The sequence below is a fragment of the Rhinolophus sinicus genome, chromosome 2 (assembly GCF_057876585.1).
Source record: "Rhinolophus sinicus isolate RSI-liver-muscle chromosome 2, RSI-T2T, whole genome shotgun sequence".
Lineage (NCBI taxonomy): Eukaryota > Metazoa > Chordata > Mammalia > Chiroptera > Rhinolophidae > Rhinolophus > Rhinolophus sinicus.
In genome coordinates, this window is record NC_142502.1 from 65,658,132 (window position 1) to 65,674,879 (window position 16,748).

The 16,748-nt window shown below is 36.2% G+C and overlaps 1 protein-coding gene across 2 annotated transcripts in view; it reads right to left on the reverse strand.

Annotated features, from left to right (window-relative positions):
- CYB5R4 (cytochrome b5 reductase 4) overlaps positions 1-16,748 on the reverse strand; it is a 70,643-nt gene that overhangs the window by 37,498 nt on the left and 16,397 nt on the right. For both annotated transcript variants that reach the window (XM_088795572.1, XM_088795571.1), the window contains exons 3-4: positions 12,440-12,540; positions 8,235-8,316 (exon numbers count right to left, since the gene is read on the reverse strand). In XM_088795572.1, coding sequence (XP_088651698.1) covers positions 8,235-8,316; positions 12,440-12,540 — 183 coding nt within the window. The remainder of the gene's footprint in view (positions 1-8,234; positions 8,317-12,439; positions 12,541-16,748) is intronic.

Sequence of the window (16,748 nt, forward strand, 5' to 3'; positions counted from 1 at the left end):
ATCCACTCAGTTTCATCTCTTTGCTACAGCAGTTATGATTATTTGTTTTAACTTAGATCAAACAGCAAAGTCACAGTAACAAAAGTAAATTAAATCTATTTTCAGTGTGCCACATAGCTGGCAGTTTGATGAATCTTATCCATCATGTAAAACAATTTGTTTTTATTTAAAAGGCTCACAGATTTTGAAAAACTGCTCCCAGGTAATTAGTTTCTAGGGAAAAATACACGGACGTATTTATTTCCTGCCTGATGTGAACTGATCTGAACCTGTCAGAACTTTCTACATCCTGCTAAATTAATTGTTCCCTGAGTCTTTTTTTTAATACAAGAAGTACCTGTAGGATGAGAACTACTAAAACTATCTAAATTGCCTTTAAAAACTGTTAGTCTACTTTTGTAACTCTTTTCAAAACCTGAGTCATAGAAATAGACTATGCTTTGCTATTAAAGATATTTACATCTAAATCCTTTTAGTCACATGAGATACCTTCCTCTCTCACAAGAAATCTAACATTCTATGTTGATAACTAATTCCATCATTTGGTTGGCTCCACAGCCAAGAAAATTTATCTTTTCTCATAATGTTTGAACTGCATTACTCTGATTAGAATCTCTGCTTTCTGGAAAGGTCAGTGTCATTTAGACGACTAGTGCTGTGATTTATCAGCATTCTACTCTTCTTTGGGAAGAGGGCTAGGTGAGGATTTTTCATTGTAACCCCAATCTAGTTTACCACAGGAAGTGGAGCCACAGGAAGATCTCCGAGGATAAAGAAAATAAGAAAAATCCTGTTTTACCTGTATGCTCATTCTTTTAATAAATATCTGTTGATCATTATCTTAATAGGAATCCTGACATCATAAGAAACCATTTGGATAAAGTGTTAGGAAAATACGAATATACGTTCAGTTTGCTTATACATGCATGAAGATAATTTGGAAGGATTCACAATAAAAGCAATAAGGTGGCTGCCTTCATGCTATACAAGGGAGGGGAAAAGGGTGATGGGAGACAGAGTTATGACAGGGGCACTTCTCATCCTTGAATCATGTGAATGCATTACTTGTTCTAAACTGTGTTTACTTCTTACTTTCCTCTATTCATCTTTTAATCATCGTCTAAGCCATCTTTAGATGCTACACATCTCTCAAACTTCAAGGCCCAGAATTACTCCTTATCCTAGAAGCAGTTTACCAGCAGAATAAAAATAAAGATTTAATAGTTCAAATACATACTCTGAAAAAATCCAGGATTAAAAAGTTTAAAAGTACCAGAGTACATGCACACTTACTCCTGGTCAGTTCCCCCCCAGCCCATTATTCATTTAATCACAGCATAAACTGCATTTTCAGAAGTTCACATTTTCCCTCTATGTAGGTCATACTTGTCATTTTTGATTCACTTCTCCAACTTATCGGTTATTTTCCATTCTTGTCCTGTCCCTTGAGGGATTAATCACTTCTTATTTGGAATCACCTGCACACGAATACACACATGTTCAAAAATCATCTTTCTCTGAAAACAAAACACACACTAACCTAAACCAAACATTGGTCAGTCACACCCAAACAGCAGGACACATTTCCTGTTCATGTTGGTATCTGACCAGGGACTTCTCATCCTCCATTTTTAATGACCTTTCCCTTCTATCTATCTGGCAGGCATCACTCAAACAGACCCCACAGCAGCAAAAGCAAATTGAGGCTACCCGACTGAGATAGCAAATTTGCTCATCCAGTCAAGTCCACTTCATCCTGACATCCTGCCCCTTCCTCCCCACTAATAACTGTCTTGCTTCTGGTAAGGATACCAGTTAGCCTCTGAGCCTATGTTTTACCCACCCACTTGAGTTCTGAATTGTCCCCATTTTACCAATGAGGAAACTGATTCTCCAGAAGCTGAACGTCCAGCTGGCAGCTGGATAGTTCTCTTGCCTACATACCTGCTTCCCACCCGTGTGCCACCAATGCCATTATTTTTAAGAATACAAAACTAATTCATACATGACGGTTTCTCCACTTCAGGACTATGAACATCCTGGGCTGGAGAATTCTTTGTTGTGGGAACCTACCCAGTGCATTGTGGGGTCTTTAGCAGCATCCCTCACCTCTCCTCTACCCACTAGAAGGCCAGCAGAATTTAGCCTAGTTCTGGCAACGAAAATATCTCCAGACATTGCCAAATGTCCCCTGGGAAAAATAATCAACCATGGTTAAAAACCACAGCACATGCCAAAGGAAAATAAATTAATTATGCAAAAGTAATGTGGTATCCTGGATGGGATCCTAAAAAGGTATTGTGTAAAATTAAGAATATTTAAATAATGTATGGACTTCCAGTTAGCCAATAATATTGTATCAATATTATCCCATTATTTATAACAAATGTACCATGGGAAAATGGCATATAGGACTCATAGTAGCCACAAAGCGAAAACCTGCAGCAGATTCACAAAAGATAAATGTACTGAAGTGAGCTATTAAAATAATAGGGGAAAATGAGTGTGGGATTTATGGGACCGCTTTATCTTAATTCTTTGGCACATCTAAAACTGTTCTTAAAAATAAAGTTTATTATTTTTATTAAAAAAAAAGTGAGTAACTTTGATGAGGTGATTCTTTCTCTTACAAAAGAAAGCACACAGGATTAAAGTGGTGGCTTCTCCACTTAAGTAACGATAGCCTTCAGTGAGGTGTGTGAGTCTACAAGCCTCAGTATCCTCACTTTTAAATTGAGGGTGCCAGGACAGCTCTAAATCCCTCTTCCACTTCTAACTATTCTATTGATCTAGGGTTCTACGTGGTTTATAGTTATTAACTGTTTGAGAGAGTAGGCGTGAAAACTAAAAATGTAAAGTATTAGAAATCATGATAAAGAAACGAGAAATTAAGACGAAACATTACTAAGAGTGCATTATCCCACTGGAAAATATGACACTTAAAAAATATGACCTAAGTTAAATTTTTTAAAGTACGTTTATGGTGTAGAATAGCACTGTCCAAAAGAAATACAATGTAAGCCACAAGTACAATTTATTATTTTCTAATAATTACGTTAGAAAAGTAAAAAGAAACACGTTAAATTAATTTTAATATATCTGAACTTAACACAGCATATCCAGATTTTGACAATATGTAATCAATATAAAAATTATGCAATATTTTCTTTTTTCATACTAAGTCTAAAAATGCAGTGTATATTTTATACTTGTAGCACATCTCAATTTGGACTAGGCACATTTCCAGTGCTCAATAGCCACGTGTGGCTACCGGCTACCATGACAGAAAAAGACTAGAAAAAGGGCAAAGAGTAAGAACACTTTTCATCTTTGTCATAGAATGAAGTGCTCCATGTAACTAACATGTAATTAACATGTTAGTTCCATGTAACTAACAGCAACTAACACTTCTCTTTTCAAAGCTTCTCCTTCTATTCATTATTGATATCCTTCTAAAGCATGATACAAACCATAATTCTTTTTAAACAAAGGATTATAAAAATCATACCGATTCTTTACTTGATAAAGATCCACTAGTATTGTTTTATATTCAGTACATTCAGTCAGCTTTGCTGATTTCTTCCTAGCTATACAGGCATTTCACCACTGTTATACTAGAAAGCACAAGATAAATTGAAAACTGTCCTCCCAAAACTGCTGAACTGTGGGATGCCCACAAAATGCCAACTCTGGACCCCCATGCACTGGTGCCGGGCAGGTCACCCGACCTATAAGATGGTATCAAGAATCCGGTATTGAAAGAAGCCCACGTGTAAGATTCAGTTTATCTACTGCCCAGACCCTGCATATCTTCATGTCAGCAACAATCTCTACCTACTATTCCCACTTCATCTGTTTTCATCCTCTGGTCCCATTTCATATGGAAATTCTAATTGTAGAGTAAACACATGCCCAGGTTTGTTAGAATCACAGTTTACCTCCTATTAGCATAATTACTAATAGGACCCTCTTTCATTCTCAAAACTGCCCCAGTTTGGACAATTACATGGTTACCCCATCTACCGTGTTTCCCCAAAAATAAGACCTAATCAGACTATCAGCTCTAATGCGTCTTTCGGAGCAAAAATTAATTATTATTTTACTATAAGACCGGGTCTTATATATGATATGATATGATATGATATGATATGATATGATATGATATGATATGATATGATATAATATAACCGGGTCTTATATTAATTTTTGCTCCAAAAGATGCATTAGAACTGATTGTCCTGCAAGGTCTTATTTTCGGAAATACGGTAATAGTCTCTATCCATAGTCTCAGGCCAGCAGAGTTCAATGATCAATCCCCGCTACAGATCAAAGGTATAGCCATACTGTTAAAACAACACTTCACCTTAATTATCAGGGGCATTCCTTATTTTTGACACGTTAAATCCTTTTTATTAGTTTCTTTGTCCCTTTTATATGCTCTATTCATTTTGGTTAGCCTGGAGTTCAGACTGTATCCTGCTAGATTTTAAGTCTCTACACTTACAAAAACCTGATCCATTTCCTTGCAATCAAGGCTTTTCTAATTTGTAAAATTCTTGTCTTTGCTTCCTACTGCCTTACAAGTTACCGCGTGTCACTACCTGCTACTGGCCTCATCCTAGCAAAACACTTTTAATCCAAAAAGGCTTTATAGTGGAACGCAGATTCACAGCTCCACTGTCACGTGTTCTGTCAAAAATAACACTTTATTTTTCACAGAAACAGAACCACCTGTTGTGGTAAAACAAATTATTACGTGCTGGTTTATACCTGGCAGTTGTGAGGATACAGAAAGGAATAGCAAATGCAAGGAGCCTCAGTACTGTAGGAGCGGAGGGGTAAAGGGAAGGACAGCAACAACCACCTCTACTCTGCCACCATCTGCTGCTTCTCATACAACAGGTGGTGAGCAAACATCACTTAATCCTCACAATGACATTAGGATGTTTCATTCTTAAACCCCATTTTACTGCTAAGGTAAAAACACTCAGATCTGTTAACTGATGCAGAACATAACAGCTTTTGAGTGGCAAAGACGAGGTTTGAAGCCAAGTCAGTCTCTATGAACTGTGCTTTTTCTACAGCTCATGCGGCCTCACTAATCCGTATCAGGGCTAGAGCCAGTGTTCAAAAGGAAGCTTTTAATTTGTGAATACATAGTATCTCAGAGTCCATAGCTCACTCTGGGTTAAAAATGTGCTTGCACGCCCCTGAACCAGATGAAGAGAAGGACTACTCATTACAGTTTAGTTCTTTACGATTAGGATTTAGTTAGAAATCCTCAGTTTCCTCAACCTTTCTGATTTTGGTTTCATGGGGGTTTTTTTTGTGTTGTTTTTTTTTGGGGGAGGGGGGGTTGTTTTGTTTTGTTTTTCCAGTCCTTGCTACCTTTATTTTATCCTTATTACTGAATGATTTTAGGTTGTCAGTCTTTTTCTCTCAGCATTTTCATGATACTGTTCTATTGTTTTCTGGGTTCTATTTTGTTCTAGCAAATTGACTGTAACAGCTAGTAAATTATACTAGCTGTCAATTTACTAATCACTGGTTTGTTAGTAAATCTGTCCCTTTCTCTGGCTGTTTCTCGTATCTTCTCATTGTCTTTGGTGTTCTGCAATTTTACGACAGAGTCTGTGTGGATTTTTTCTTTATTTATCTTGCTTGGGATTTGCTGAACTTGCTCGGTTTGAGGATTTGTGACTTGTCAATTCTGGAAAATTCTCAGCCATTATTCCTTCAGATGTTGTTTCTTCTTCATTCTTACTACTTCCTTCTAGAAATGATTACAAGTGTTAGATCTAATTACTCTATCCTCCATGTCTATTGTGTATTTTCTTATCCCTTTGTTTCTTGTACCACATTCTGTGTAATTTCTGCTGCTCCATTTTGCAGTTCACGGAACTCTTCTACAATGTCTAAACTCTTTGAGTATTCATGCTATGTACTTTTTAATTTCACCAGCTCTATTTTTCATTTCTAGAAGTTCTGGGTTTTTTTCCAATTCCACATAATTATTTTTAGCAGTCTCATTTTTCACTCATGTTACAATTCATTCTTATTTTCCTAGACATTCAGACATAATTATTTTTATTCTGTATATGAATAATGAAGTCCCAGGGGTAAAATTCTGCTCGTTTCTGCTGACTTGTTTCCTCATGTGTTGTCTGATATTTTATTGTGCACGAATAATTGATGTGCACAGGTTGGAATTTTGAGGGTTTTAGGTTAAAACCATTAAAAATTTGTATATACATCTGCCAAGCAACCTGAGAAACCAGTAAGGAGAGATGATTTTATTTCTTGGTTTGAGGTTTCTGAGATCACATAGGTGGTAGATAGTTAAATTCCCAACTCTTATGTAGGCAGGGCTATGGTTACAAAATCTCAAGAGGAAATTCACTTTCCTCTCCCCCATCACCTCATAAACAAGGTCAAGGCATACAAGATACCCTGACATTCCCTTTGTTGTTGGACAGATTTTTTTCAAGCCGTCCCATTCCACTGATCACACAGACTGTCAAGAGTCCAAGCCATGGCACGGATCTCAGTTCCAACTCCCTGCCTTTACAGACCTAAGATCTGGTCTTCTATCCTCCGTGTGACTACTAAAACTCTCATGTGGTTCTAAGCATGTATCTCGATTAAGTGCTAGAAACAGAGGCTTCAGAGCTAGCTTACCACTCTGGATTGTTGCTTCTAACTACCCTTCTTTTGAACATCAGGGGATTTCCTTGTGAACTAATCTGCTCATTTTAAATGGTGTTTTGTTGTATTTGGTGAAGGATTCTGAGGATTATCTGTCTTTCATTTCTGAGGAGGCAGGAAAAGGCCTTTTATTAATTTCATATTCCCATGGAACAGAAACCTAAGGAGCATAGCATATTTTCTGATTACCCTGAATGTTATTACAGAAGAACACAAAACCTTTAGTAACAGATTGTATAAATAAGATATATTTAAAATGAGGTAAAATTAGTCATTTAAAATATTTTAGTTAAGATCATATCTCCTGCTGGCAGTGAATCAATGAATTTAGGACCCAATTAAGAGAAGAAAGGGATTGGTTTACAAAAGTAAACGGTATGGAAGAATTTCCAGACACTAAACTTCAAACTAGTTTCCTTTTGGTATATACACATATTGCTTATTAGTTCTGTAGCAATAGGAAGAAAAATAAATAATATTCTCTCTGTGCAAGGAACTTGATACTTGTGTCAATTAATTCTTAGCTCTGTGAATCACTGCACAGGTTTAAAAAATGCAGCCTCAGAGACAGAAACTGGCCCAAAAATCACAGAGCAAATAAGTCATGGAACTAGGGTTGAAATCTAGGTATGCCTGTCCTACTTCCATCCAGCTAATGGAGGCCTCTGGTAACACGGCTTGGAGTTATCAAACTTTCTGCACTAAATAAATAGTAGAAGACTCAGGTTGTACAAGTCAATTTATTCCTAATTTGGGTATCAAAGTCAGGAGTTACTAAAAACAAACAAACAAAAAGACTACATTCCTTCCACAGTAAAGGATTAATAAGCAAAGTATTTCTGTTACTCTTACTGCATATCTGAAGTTTCCAAAGGGTACTCTTCTGAAAGGAGCTTAGGAAGTAAACAGATGATCTCCATCCAACAGCATGCAGATTGTAGAGCCACAGGGTAGAAGGTTAAGGGGAAGTAACGGGTTGCATTTTATAAGTAGTTTAAAAATCAGAAAACGTGTTCTCCATGGTGATGAAGCAAGGAATGGAAAGTTTAAAGCAAATGGCAGATATAGCTGGGAGAAAAAAAATCTCACTGTATGACTTTTTATATTTTCTCATTTTTGAGTCATGTGAATATATTGCATATTCAAAAAATTAAATTCTAAAACATGAATCTATATTTCAACTCTAACCAAGTGCTCTAGCTAATCTATATAACAGCAGAACAAAAGACTAATGAAAACTAAATAAAGTTCTTTCACTCCCATAAAGCTTATTCCTCACAATATGAACTTCCTCTCAAAACATGTCAAAAATTTAAGGTAAAATCATTGTTTCATTCATTCAATAAAGTAAAGTCATTGTTTTATTCTAAAGAAGAACTAAAGTAAAACCTTTACAGTGGCTAGAGTAGGAGGCCAGTGAGAATGAGAACAATATAGTAATTTACTGAAATCTATGTGTTGAAATCCAAGTTTAAAAAGAGTACTTATGTGTCACACATCAATGCCAGTTTAGCTCTGGCACCACTTACCTTTAGGAACAGCAGGTTTAACGGCCATTTTGCCAACTAGGCATTCTTTCAGCATGGATTCATAATTGACCCAACGATGAACCTGGTATGGAATATAAATGACAGAAAAGCAACATGACTAACTCCATGAGAGGCTCTAATTTTACTCTGAGCAAAACTAATCATTTTTTACACTGCTCTGAAAAACGAAGAAGCAGATTCAATTAGCCAACAAGGGAGCGACAAAAAGGAAGCTTATATAGGGATTGTTAAGAACAACATTCTCAAAGTGTTGTCTACAGACCTCTGGAGGTTCCTGACACCTTTTCAGATATCCACAAGATCTCCATCAGTTTCATAATATACTAAAATTTATTTGCCTTTTTCACTGTGTTGATATTTACACTGATGTCGAAAAAGCAATGGTGGGTAAAACTGCTTGCATGTTAGCACAAATTATGGCAGTGGTTTCAATCATTATATTTTCAACCAGACCCATGAGGGAGTGGGAGTGGGGATTTGGTTTCATTTAAGAATATCCTTATGAAGTAGAAAATATTAATTTTCTTCAACCTCAACCCTTGAGTACAGGTCTTTTTTATATTCTGTGTGACAAATTGGGAAGTTTTCGAAAACACTTCTGCAATTGTTTGATTTGCAAACTGAACTGTGTGTTTGTTTGTTTTTTCTTGAAAGGCTGGTTATGCTTAAAAGAAAAAAGAATGACCTATAAACAAGCTGGTCATTCAGATTTGAATACCTGATAGATATTTTTTTGAAAAGAACAAAGTGAGATTGTCACTTCAAGAAAAACAACTGAGAGTTATTTGTTGCCAGACTTGCTCGTGGGAATTAAATGTAAACAACCTTTCTGAAGGGCACTTTCTCAATATACATTAAAAGCCTTGAAATATACAGCTCTTTCCCTCAGTAATTCAGAAATTTACCTGAGAAAATATTTGCATACATGCAAATATACAGGTACCAGGATACTCATCACAGCACTATTTATATTAGCAAAGTATTAGAAACAACCTAAATGTCTAATTGTAAATTGAATAATATATTATTCGATAAAATATTATATAATCACTAAAATAATCAGGTCAAATAATTCTGATGTCAGAATTTTATGTGTGTTTTTAAGCAAATAACTACACATTAAAATAGAAAATATATTAAAAAGTGTATGTAATTATAGTAAATGGACACTGATTTATTAATACAAATTGAAATTTCGTTTGCCAAATATTTACAGAGTATCCATTAATGTGCAAAGCATCTCTGGGGCTGTGGAGTTTAGGTAGAATGTTAACAGACAGATGAAGGAGAAAAATATTCAAGGAGGAAAAGGTTTGTCAAACATGGAACTGGTGATTTGCTCAAAGCACTTCAGTTTGCTCAAAGCAACATGCATGTTGAGAATATTTATCTTGATACAGTCTTTTTAGGGCCTCAAATAATGACTTTCAATTTATCCTACTGTCAATGATGAGCCTGAGAGTTATAGAGCAAGGTGCTAAGGTGACTGTCTTTAATACAGTAGTCCCCACGGGATGTAAAGTACAGCATAGGGAATACAGCCAATGGTATTATAATAGCTATGTACGGTGTTAGAGGGGTAGTAGACTTGAGGGGGTTATCACTTTGTGAGGGGTGTAAATGCCTAATCACTATGTTGTTTTGTACACTTGAAATTAATAATAAAATTAAATTAAAAAGAGAATACAGTAGTCCCCACTTATCTGTAGGGGATAAGCGCCAGGAACCCCAGTGGATGCCTGAAACCACAGAGACTACAGAACCCTATATAAACTATGTTTTTTCCATACATACATACATACTTCTGATAAAGTTTAATTTATACATTAGGCACAGTGAGAAATCAGCAACAATAACTACACAAAATAGAACAATTATAACAATAGGCTATAATAAAACTTATGTGAATATGGTCTCTCTCTTTTTCTCTCAAAATAGCTTATTGTACTGTACTCACCTTTCCACTTAAATGAAGCACTCGTGGCTTTTTGGCATATTCAAATGGACAGCGTCACTACTCTTGTGCTTTGGGGTCATTGTTGATTAAAATAAGGGTGACTCTGACACGAGCTCTGTGAAACCACAACAGTCAGTCTGATAACCCAGACCCCTACTAAGCGACAGGCAGGAAACGTATAAGCATGGGGATACGCTGGATGATTTCACATCCTGGGTTTGATGAAGTGGGACAGCGCAAGATCTCATCACGCTACTCAGAACAACACACAATTTAAGACATGTTTATTTCTGGAATTTTCCATTTAATAATTTTGGACCATGGTTGATCATGGGAAACAAACCGTGGAAAGTGAAAGAACGAAAGAGGGACTGTTGTATTAATCTAGCTGTCATGTTATCTTAAGTTGGTACTGAAGGTAAAAACATCAGGACAGTATTCAAACAGATCTAGGGAAGGTGGTGATGAATTGATCTAAGGCAGTGAGAAGAGAGAAAAAGGTGTAATGTTTAAAGACAGCATCATAGGATTTAGACAGTGCCTGGATACGTGGCAATGAGAGAAGCCAAAGGTTACTCAAGTGGCTTCCAGTGCCATGACCAGAAAAAGGAAACAGAGGGGAACAAAAAGGGAAGACGAGTTGATATTATTTGAGGGCACACTGAGTTGGAGTGCCATCAGGTTATCAAACTGTCCATCGGCACTTGGAAATAAGAGGTCAGGAGTGGGATCAAAACTGGAGCTAGAAATTTGACAATAAAGAGATTACTTAATATTCTTTGTACAACTCTAATACTAGGCATGAATATATTCTTTAATATGTAAAGCTACAAGAACCTTCACCACAGTTTCTAGGATATAAAGTTGTTTACTTCTGTGGTAAGTAAGTCATAAATAAACATCACTGGTCTCACTAAAGCCAAGGGGAATGCAGCAATATGGTAACTAAAGTATTGTTTAAACTCGTAAAAAACTTAATACAGCAGTTCTTGTGACTTCCCTTGTGACAACCTTTTAAAAATAAAGTCCATATAACCTCACAACACTGAAGAATATAAAGTGAACTACATTTTATTGGAAATTCTTCTTGTGGAAGAGTATATACACCACCAAGAGGTTATAGGACAAATACAAAAGAGTGGCAGACGAGTTTTCAGGCAAATATTCCCAAACTTTTCTATTTGGCTTGCTTTTCTAAATAATAACCAATACCAAATTACAATGGGACTTTGCCCTTAATCAGCAATGAGAACGTTCCAAGGATAGCGCTTTCATGACAAATGGGCAAACATGACTTTTCTCCAACCCAGGAAGACCATTAATAGTAAATGGAATTCTATTATTTAAGCAGATGCATCTAAGTACATTTAAATATAAAACAAATTATATTTCTAGTAACCTAGTTAAAAATATAAATCCTAACATACATGATAGATAAAGTAGAAGGAACAGAAATCAAAATTACATTTGTTAAGAAGACAACACTAAAAATAACCCAATCTGATTCAGGTATCTCAACTGCTAAAAACCCAGCACATGTTTATCTATCAAGTAAAATACAAAATAAAGCATATGTGAGACAAGGGAAAATTTCTATTCTCCTCAAGACTGTTGTTTCAAAATAACAACTCTGCCAATGGATAGTAATTAACATATTCCTATGCGACTTTTAAATAGTATAAGAACTAATGTTTTTTTTTAGTGAGTATAAGGGGAAAAGTGACTTATTTAAATATGTCTTTTGACATATACTCATACATACTGAATCTCTGCCAGCACTCTAGGAAAAACAAGTTTTCTATTCATTACTCACCTAACTTTCTATATGACATGCAGACTTAATATAGCAAGACAGGCTGATTACATAACACTCCCCAAACTGGAAAAGACCAAGAGCAAAGAAGCTTAATGACTTGTTCTTTCCTTTAATCACCACTGCCTCCCATAAGTTAATCATCATCATTATCAAAATTGATCAAAACTGAGTCAACAACTGCTAGCGGAGGAGGCAGCAAGCAATTAAGTGTAGACTCCTAGACACAGATTTGAAACCATCTCTAAAATTTTAGTAAAATAATTCAAAGGCAAATTAAAACTTATGAGCATCTTACCACACTTCAAAATTCAAGCCAACACATCTGAAATGTATGCAACTCTTTTCCTTTTTTCTACAACTGTCACACTGCTACATCTAACAGTATCTAACAGACGACTTTCAGCATCTTACCTGATCAAAGAGGTCAGTACCATCGGATCCTGCTGCTCTCATTAGTTCTTCTTCTCCACCAGGATGATACTCCATATACGGGCTGACATTATAAACAAACCCTATAGCAAAGCAAGGAGATATAATTTCCTAAATGAACTTCTTAAAAAATGTACAAACTAGAAATATAAGTTCCAGTAAATCTTTCCAAATACATCCTATTTATTATGTTGAAGTATTAAGAATATAAAGGGTCTGAGATTTCACCACACATGCAAGCTGACAAGTTAGCCTGCCAGGATCAGGGGTCTGGGAAGAAAACATGAGACTCCTAGGTCAGAGACAAAGGACAGCTTAGTACTCACACCAGTAGCAGCAGCTGGAATATCAGCATGTGCATCAGTTCCCTGCAGCCCAATTCCTACAGAGCTTTTTGAAAAGGGCCAGATAACACCTGCACACTCAATGTGCTGCATGACAGGACAGAAACTCAGCACTTAGGAAACTCAAATCTTTTATAACGGGCAGTGAGGACGCCTGCGCTTTGTTCAAGGGAGACATTATCTTTATTATACCGACCAGTAAGCAAACCTGTCCTTTGCTCTAGAAGGAGATGTTAGCTCTATCATCCAAGGTTGTTCACTATACAAACATCCCTGAAAAAATTATCCACAACAAAAACCGCGTGCAGGTAGACGGAAGACTATAGAGAACTGCCTCCCAACACAAAAAAATATTAAAACACTGTAAGTCATTTTTAAAAGTTCCCTATCCCTCTCCCTCTCGTAGTATTTCTATTCCATTATCCTCTACCACCCTGCTAGAAGAATCTGATGAAAAAGAACTGAGTTCTCATCCATGTGTCTGATTATCTCAGCAAAAGCTGATCAATCGTACCTGGGCCACTTAGGTATACTCTGCGAAAGCAAGCGCAAGTCTTTTCTTGAAGTTGCCCAAGGCACAAAGATTATTGTTTAGATCTTAATAATCGTTTTATTTTCCAAGAAATATATTCACATATTTAACTATACTTTTTTAAGAAAAAGGAACAGGGAACGACAAAGAGACCCTAGGTCAATGAAGAGCCTTCCCAAGGAAGTGACTTGCCTTTAATCCTTTACTTGAAAACTAGGTAATAGGACAAATCCAGTCCTAAAGACACCTCAAGAGTGCAATGGAAAGAATTGTTTTGCTTATACCCAGGACTATCTCTCTTTATGTGATGACTCCCATGAATTTAAATAACCTCAGAGAACTTAAAATGTTCATCCTATATAATAATCTTAGAAGGAAAGAAAAAATTGGATTTCAGACCCAAGAAAGTACTGCAGTTTTTCCACCAACTTAATTTTAGATAATAACTAACCAGTCAGTATTTCTTTATAAAATTGTTCAAAGGTAATTTAGGCAACAAAAAGAATTCACAAAATCTTTCAGCAGTCCTCTAAGTCTGAAAAAACACACCAAAAAAACAAAACTGGTGGAGTCTCTTTCTTTCTCCCTCCCATACACCTTCCCCTCCAAATTTAGAAAGAATTTACCTATTGTTTAATGCTCTAAAATCCACAGACCACAAATGTCAGAGATAATGACTAGGATCAAAATTATTCCCAATAGGCTTTTTAAAAGAAAACCCCCTTCCAAACGAAAGAATTCCAAACTTTCTCTGCAACCAAACCTTGACTAGAGCTCTAGTCTCTCAAGAACGTGAAATCTATCACACGTGCTCATCTAAACTTCTGTGATGGAAATTCCTGCAGTTCAGCAACCAGCAGAAAGAGAAACAGGTAGCTTTAACAGCTATCAATGATCAGCATGTAAAGCCTGAAATGCTCCACATGTATTCCCTGCTTCCTCTCAACCCTTTAGATTAACTGGTATCCTCTCTTAATCTCCCTTTCCTTTCTGATAAGACTAGGATCACTCTGGACCTAAAGAACTTCCATCCTTTTCAGATGGACCAAACAAAGAATACTTATAAAATCCCTCACTACGAGGAATTATGACTGTTAGTGTCTCAGCCTAAGCAATGTTAGATGCACCCACCACACTTAGAAGTGTTAATGATTTGCTGATGAGACTTAAACCCAGCCCCCAAACACAACTTGTGCATTTCCTCTGAGAGTCCAGTGGCTCTTTCTTCCCTTCTCTTCCTCCTGCTTATCTCCTCCCTTTTTTCCTTTTCAAAAACATTTCCTAACAACTAAAACTTGAACTTCTGAATGTAGCAGAAGAAAACAAATGCACAGAACCTAACTTTATGCTTTTTCTTCATGCTTTATTGTATTCTATTTATACTGCATCTGGCTTTTAGACAGCAATCTCTCATGTGCAAGCTTTTCACTTCCTATGAGTCCTTACCACCTGGTTTTTAGAAACTAATTTTGCAACTCTCTAACTATTGCAATGACATAATTAACTTCTTCCTATAGCTCAAATGGCTCAGGTGTCGTAGATCTGCACAACTGATTGTCCATTAAATATAAATAAATAGTATTTATGGATCCACAGATACAATCTCAATTTGATGCTAGGCTATTAATAAATTCTGCAAAACCTAAGTCCTAATAATGACATTAATTAGAAAAACAGGCAAGAATAAATTCATGAAACATCAATCATGAATGGTGCTTTCAGACCATTCATATGGGTGACCTTCAGTGGCTGAGGGGGATTCAGGGAGTCTCTCTGTCTGTCTATCTATCTACCTATGTATCACCTCCTTTATGCTGATACTTTGTTTTGTTTTGTATTTTAAACTCTAGCTGGGAGTAGATACAAGAAAAGGATTGACAGAGAGCTGTTAAAAAGAGCAACTTAATTTCACTACACACACACACACACACACACACACACACACACACACTCATAACGTTGTACACCTAAACTTATACAATGTTATTTGTCAATTATATACATCTCAAGTATATATTGTCAAGTATAGGGGAACAAATACTCTAATGTTTAAATACATCATGTTTAAATATTCAGGGGTGCATTTTATAGCTGATTCATCCTGGCAGAGCTGCAGTGCAAATGAAAGCACACACTCAGAACAGCTACACTGATATCTCTTTAGGCAATGTACTGGGTCGTGGCTGTTCTAGTATTTTCCACTAAATTATCTCTTTTGTGTTGTATGTCTGGAACTCTGAGCTGTCAAATCTGTTCTCAGAATAAAAATTACCCACTTTAAAATGACCACTTAATGCTTTGTATTGTCAGATACTAATACTACCAATTCAATCACAGAATGATAGAGTCCTAAGCCTGGGAGAACTCCAAAGGCAATTTCTAGTCTGGTCTCTTGTTCAGTACAGGATGCATCTCTACAGGATCTACAGACAGACCGTCATCCAGCATCAGCTTGAACAATACCAGTGGCTAGGAGCTCACTGCTTGTTGAAAAGTTTAGTTCAAGGATCAACATACCTGAAAATTAATGTTGCTGTTTTACACAGAAAAAACTCTTCTCCACCTTAGCAAATGCTGCCTATAGTTTTTTCATGTGTACTTTTTATATTTGTTGCAATTTAAATCCCAACTGCTACTGATAAAAGACCACAGGCATCTTACAATAAAATATTTAAGTTTGTGTGTAAAAATTTTAAAAACCTACACCAAAACGTTAAAAGAAAAGAAAGATACATCAATTGCCCAACCTAGCTAACAGTGTTACTATGATTGAGGATTAAATGTAGTCTGAACTTCCTAGAAGCCAAGGCCAAAAGAGACACTTGTAACAGTGGTCTCATCTGATCTTAAAAAGTATTAAAAAGGAAACAAACAAAAGAAAAAAAAACTCATTAGTTCTTTAAAAGGCAGAAACTCCCTTCGAGTTTTTGTTACTGATAATGGGACCACTATTAGGGGCCACTGACCTATATAGGGGTCTATATAGGGACCACTGACCATAACAGATGTTACAATTTAACAATATGCAGAAACATTCTTTAGGTAGCATTTCTCCCATCCCACCACTAATGTTCTTTCTGCCTCTTTAGATTTGCCTATTTGGGGTATTTCGTATAAATGGAATTATACAACATGTAGTCTTTTGAGTCTGCCTTCTTTCACTTCGTATAATATTTTCAAGGTTCAGCCACATTGGTGCATGTGTCAGCACTTCATTTCTTTTTGTGGCTGCAGAATATTACATGTACGGATATGCCCTATTTTGTTTTTTCACTCATCAGTTCATGGACATTTAGGTTGTGTCCACCTTTTGGCTACTATAAATACTGCTGCTGTGAATATTCATGTACATGATTTTGTGTGGACATACGTTTTTATTTCTTTTGAGTATATACCTAGGAGTGAATTTGTTGGG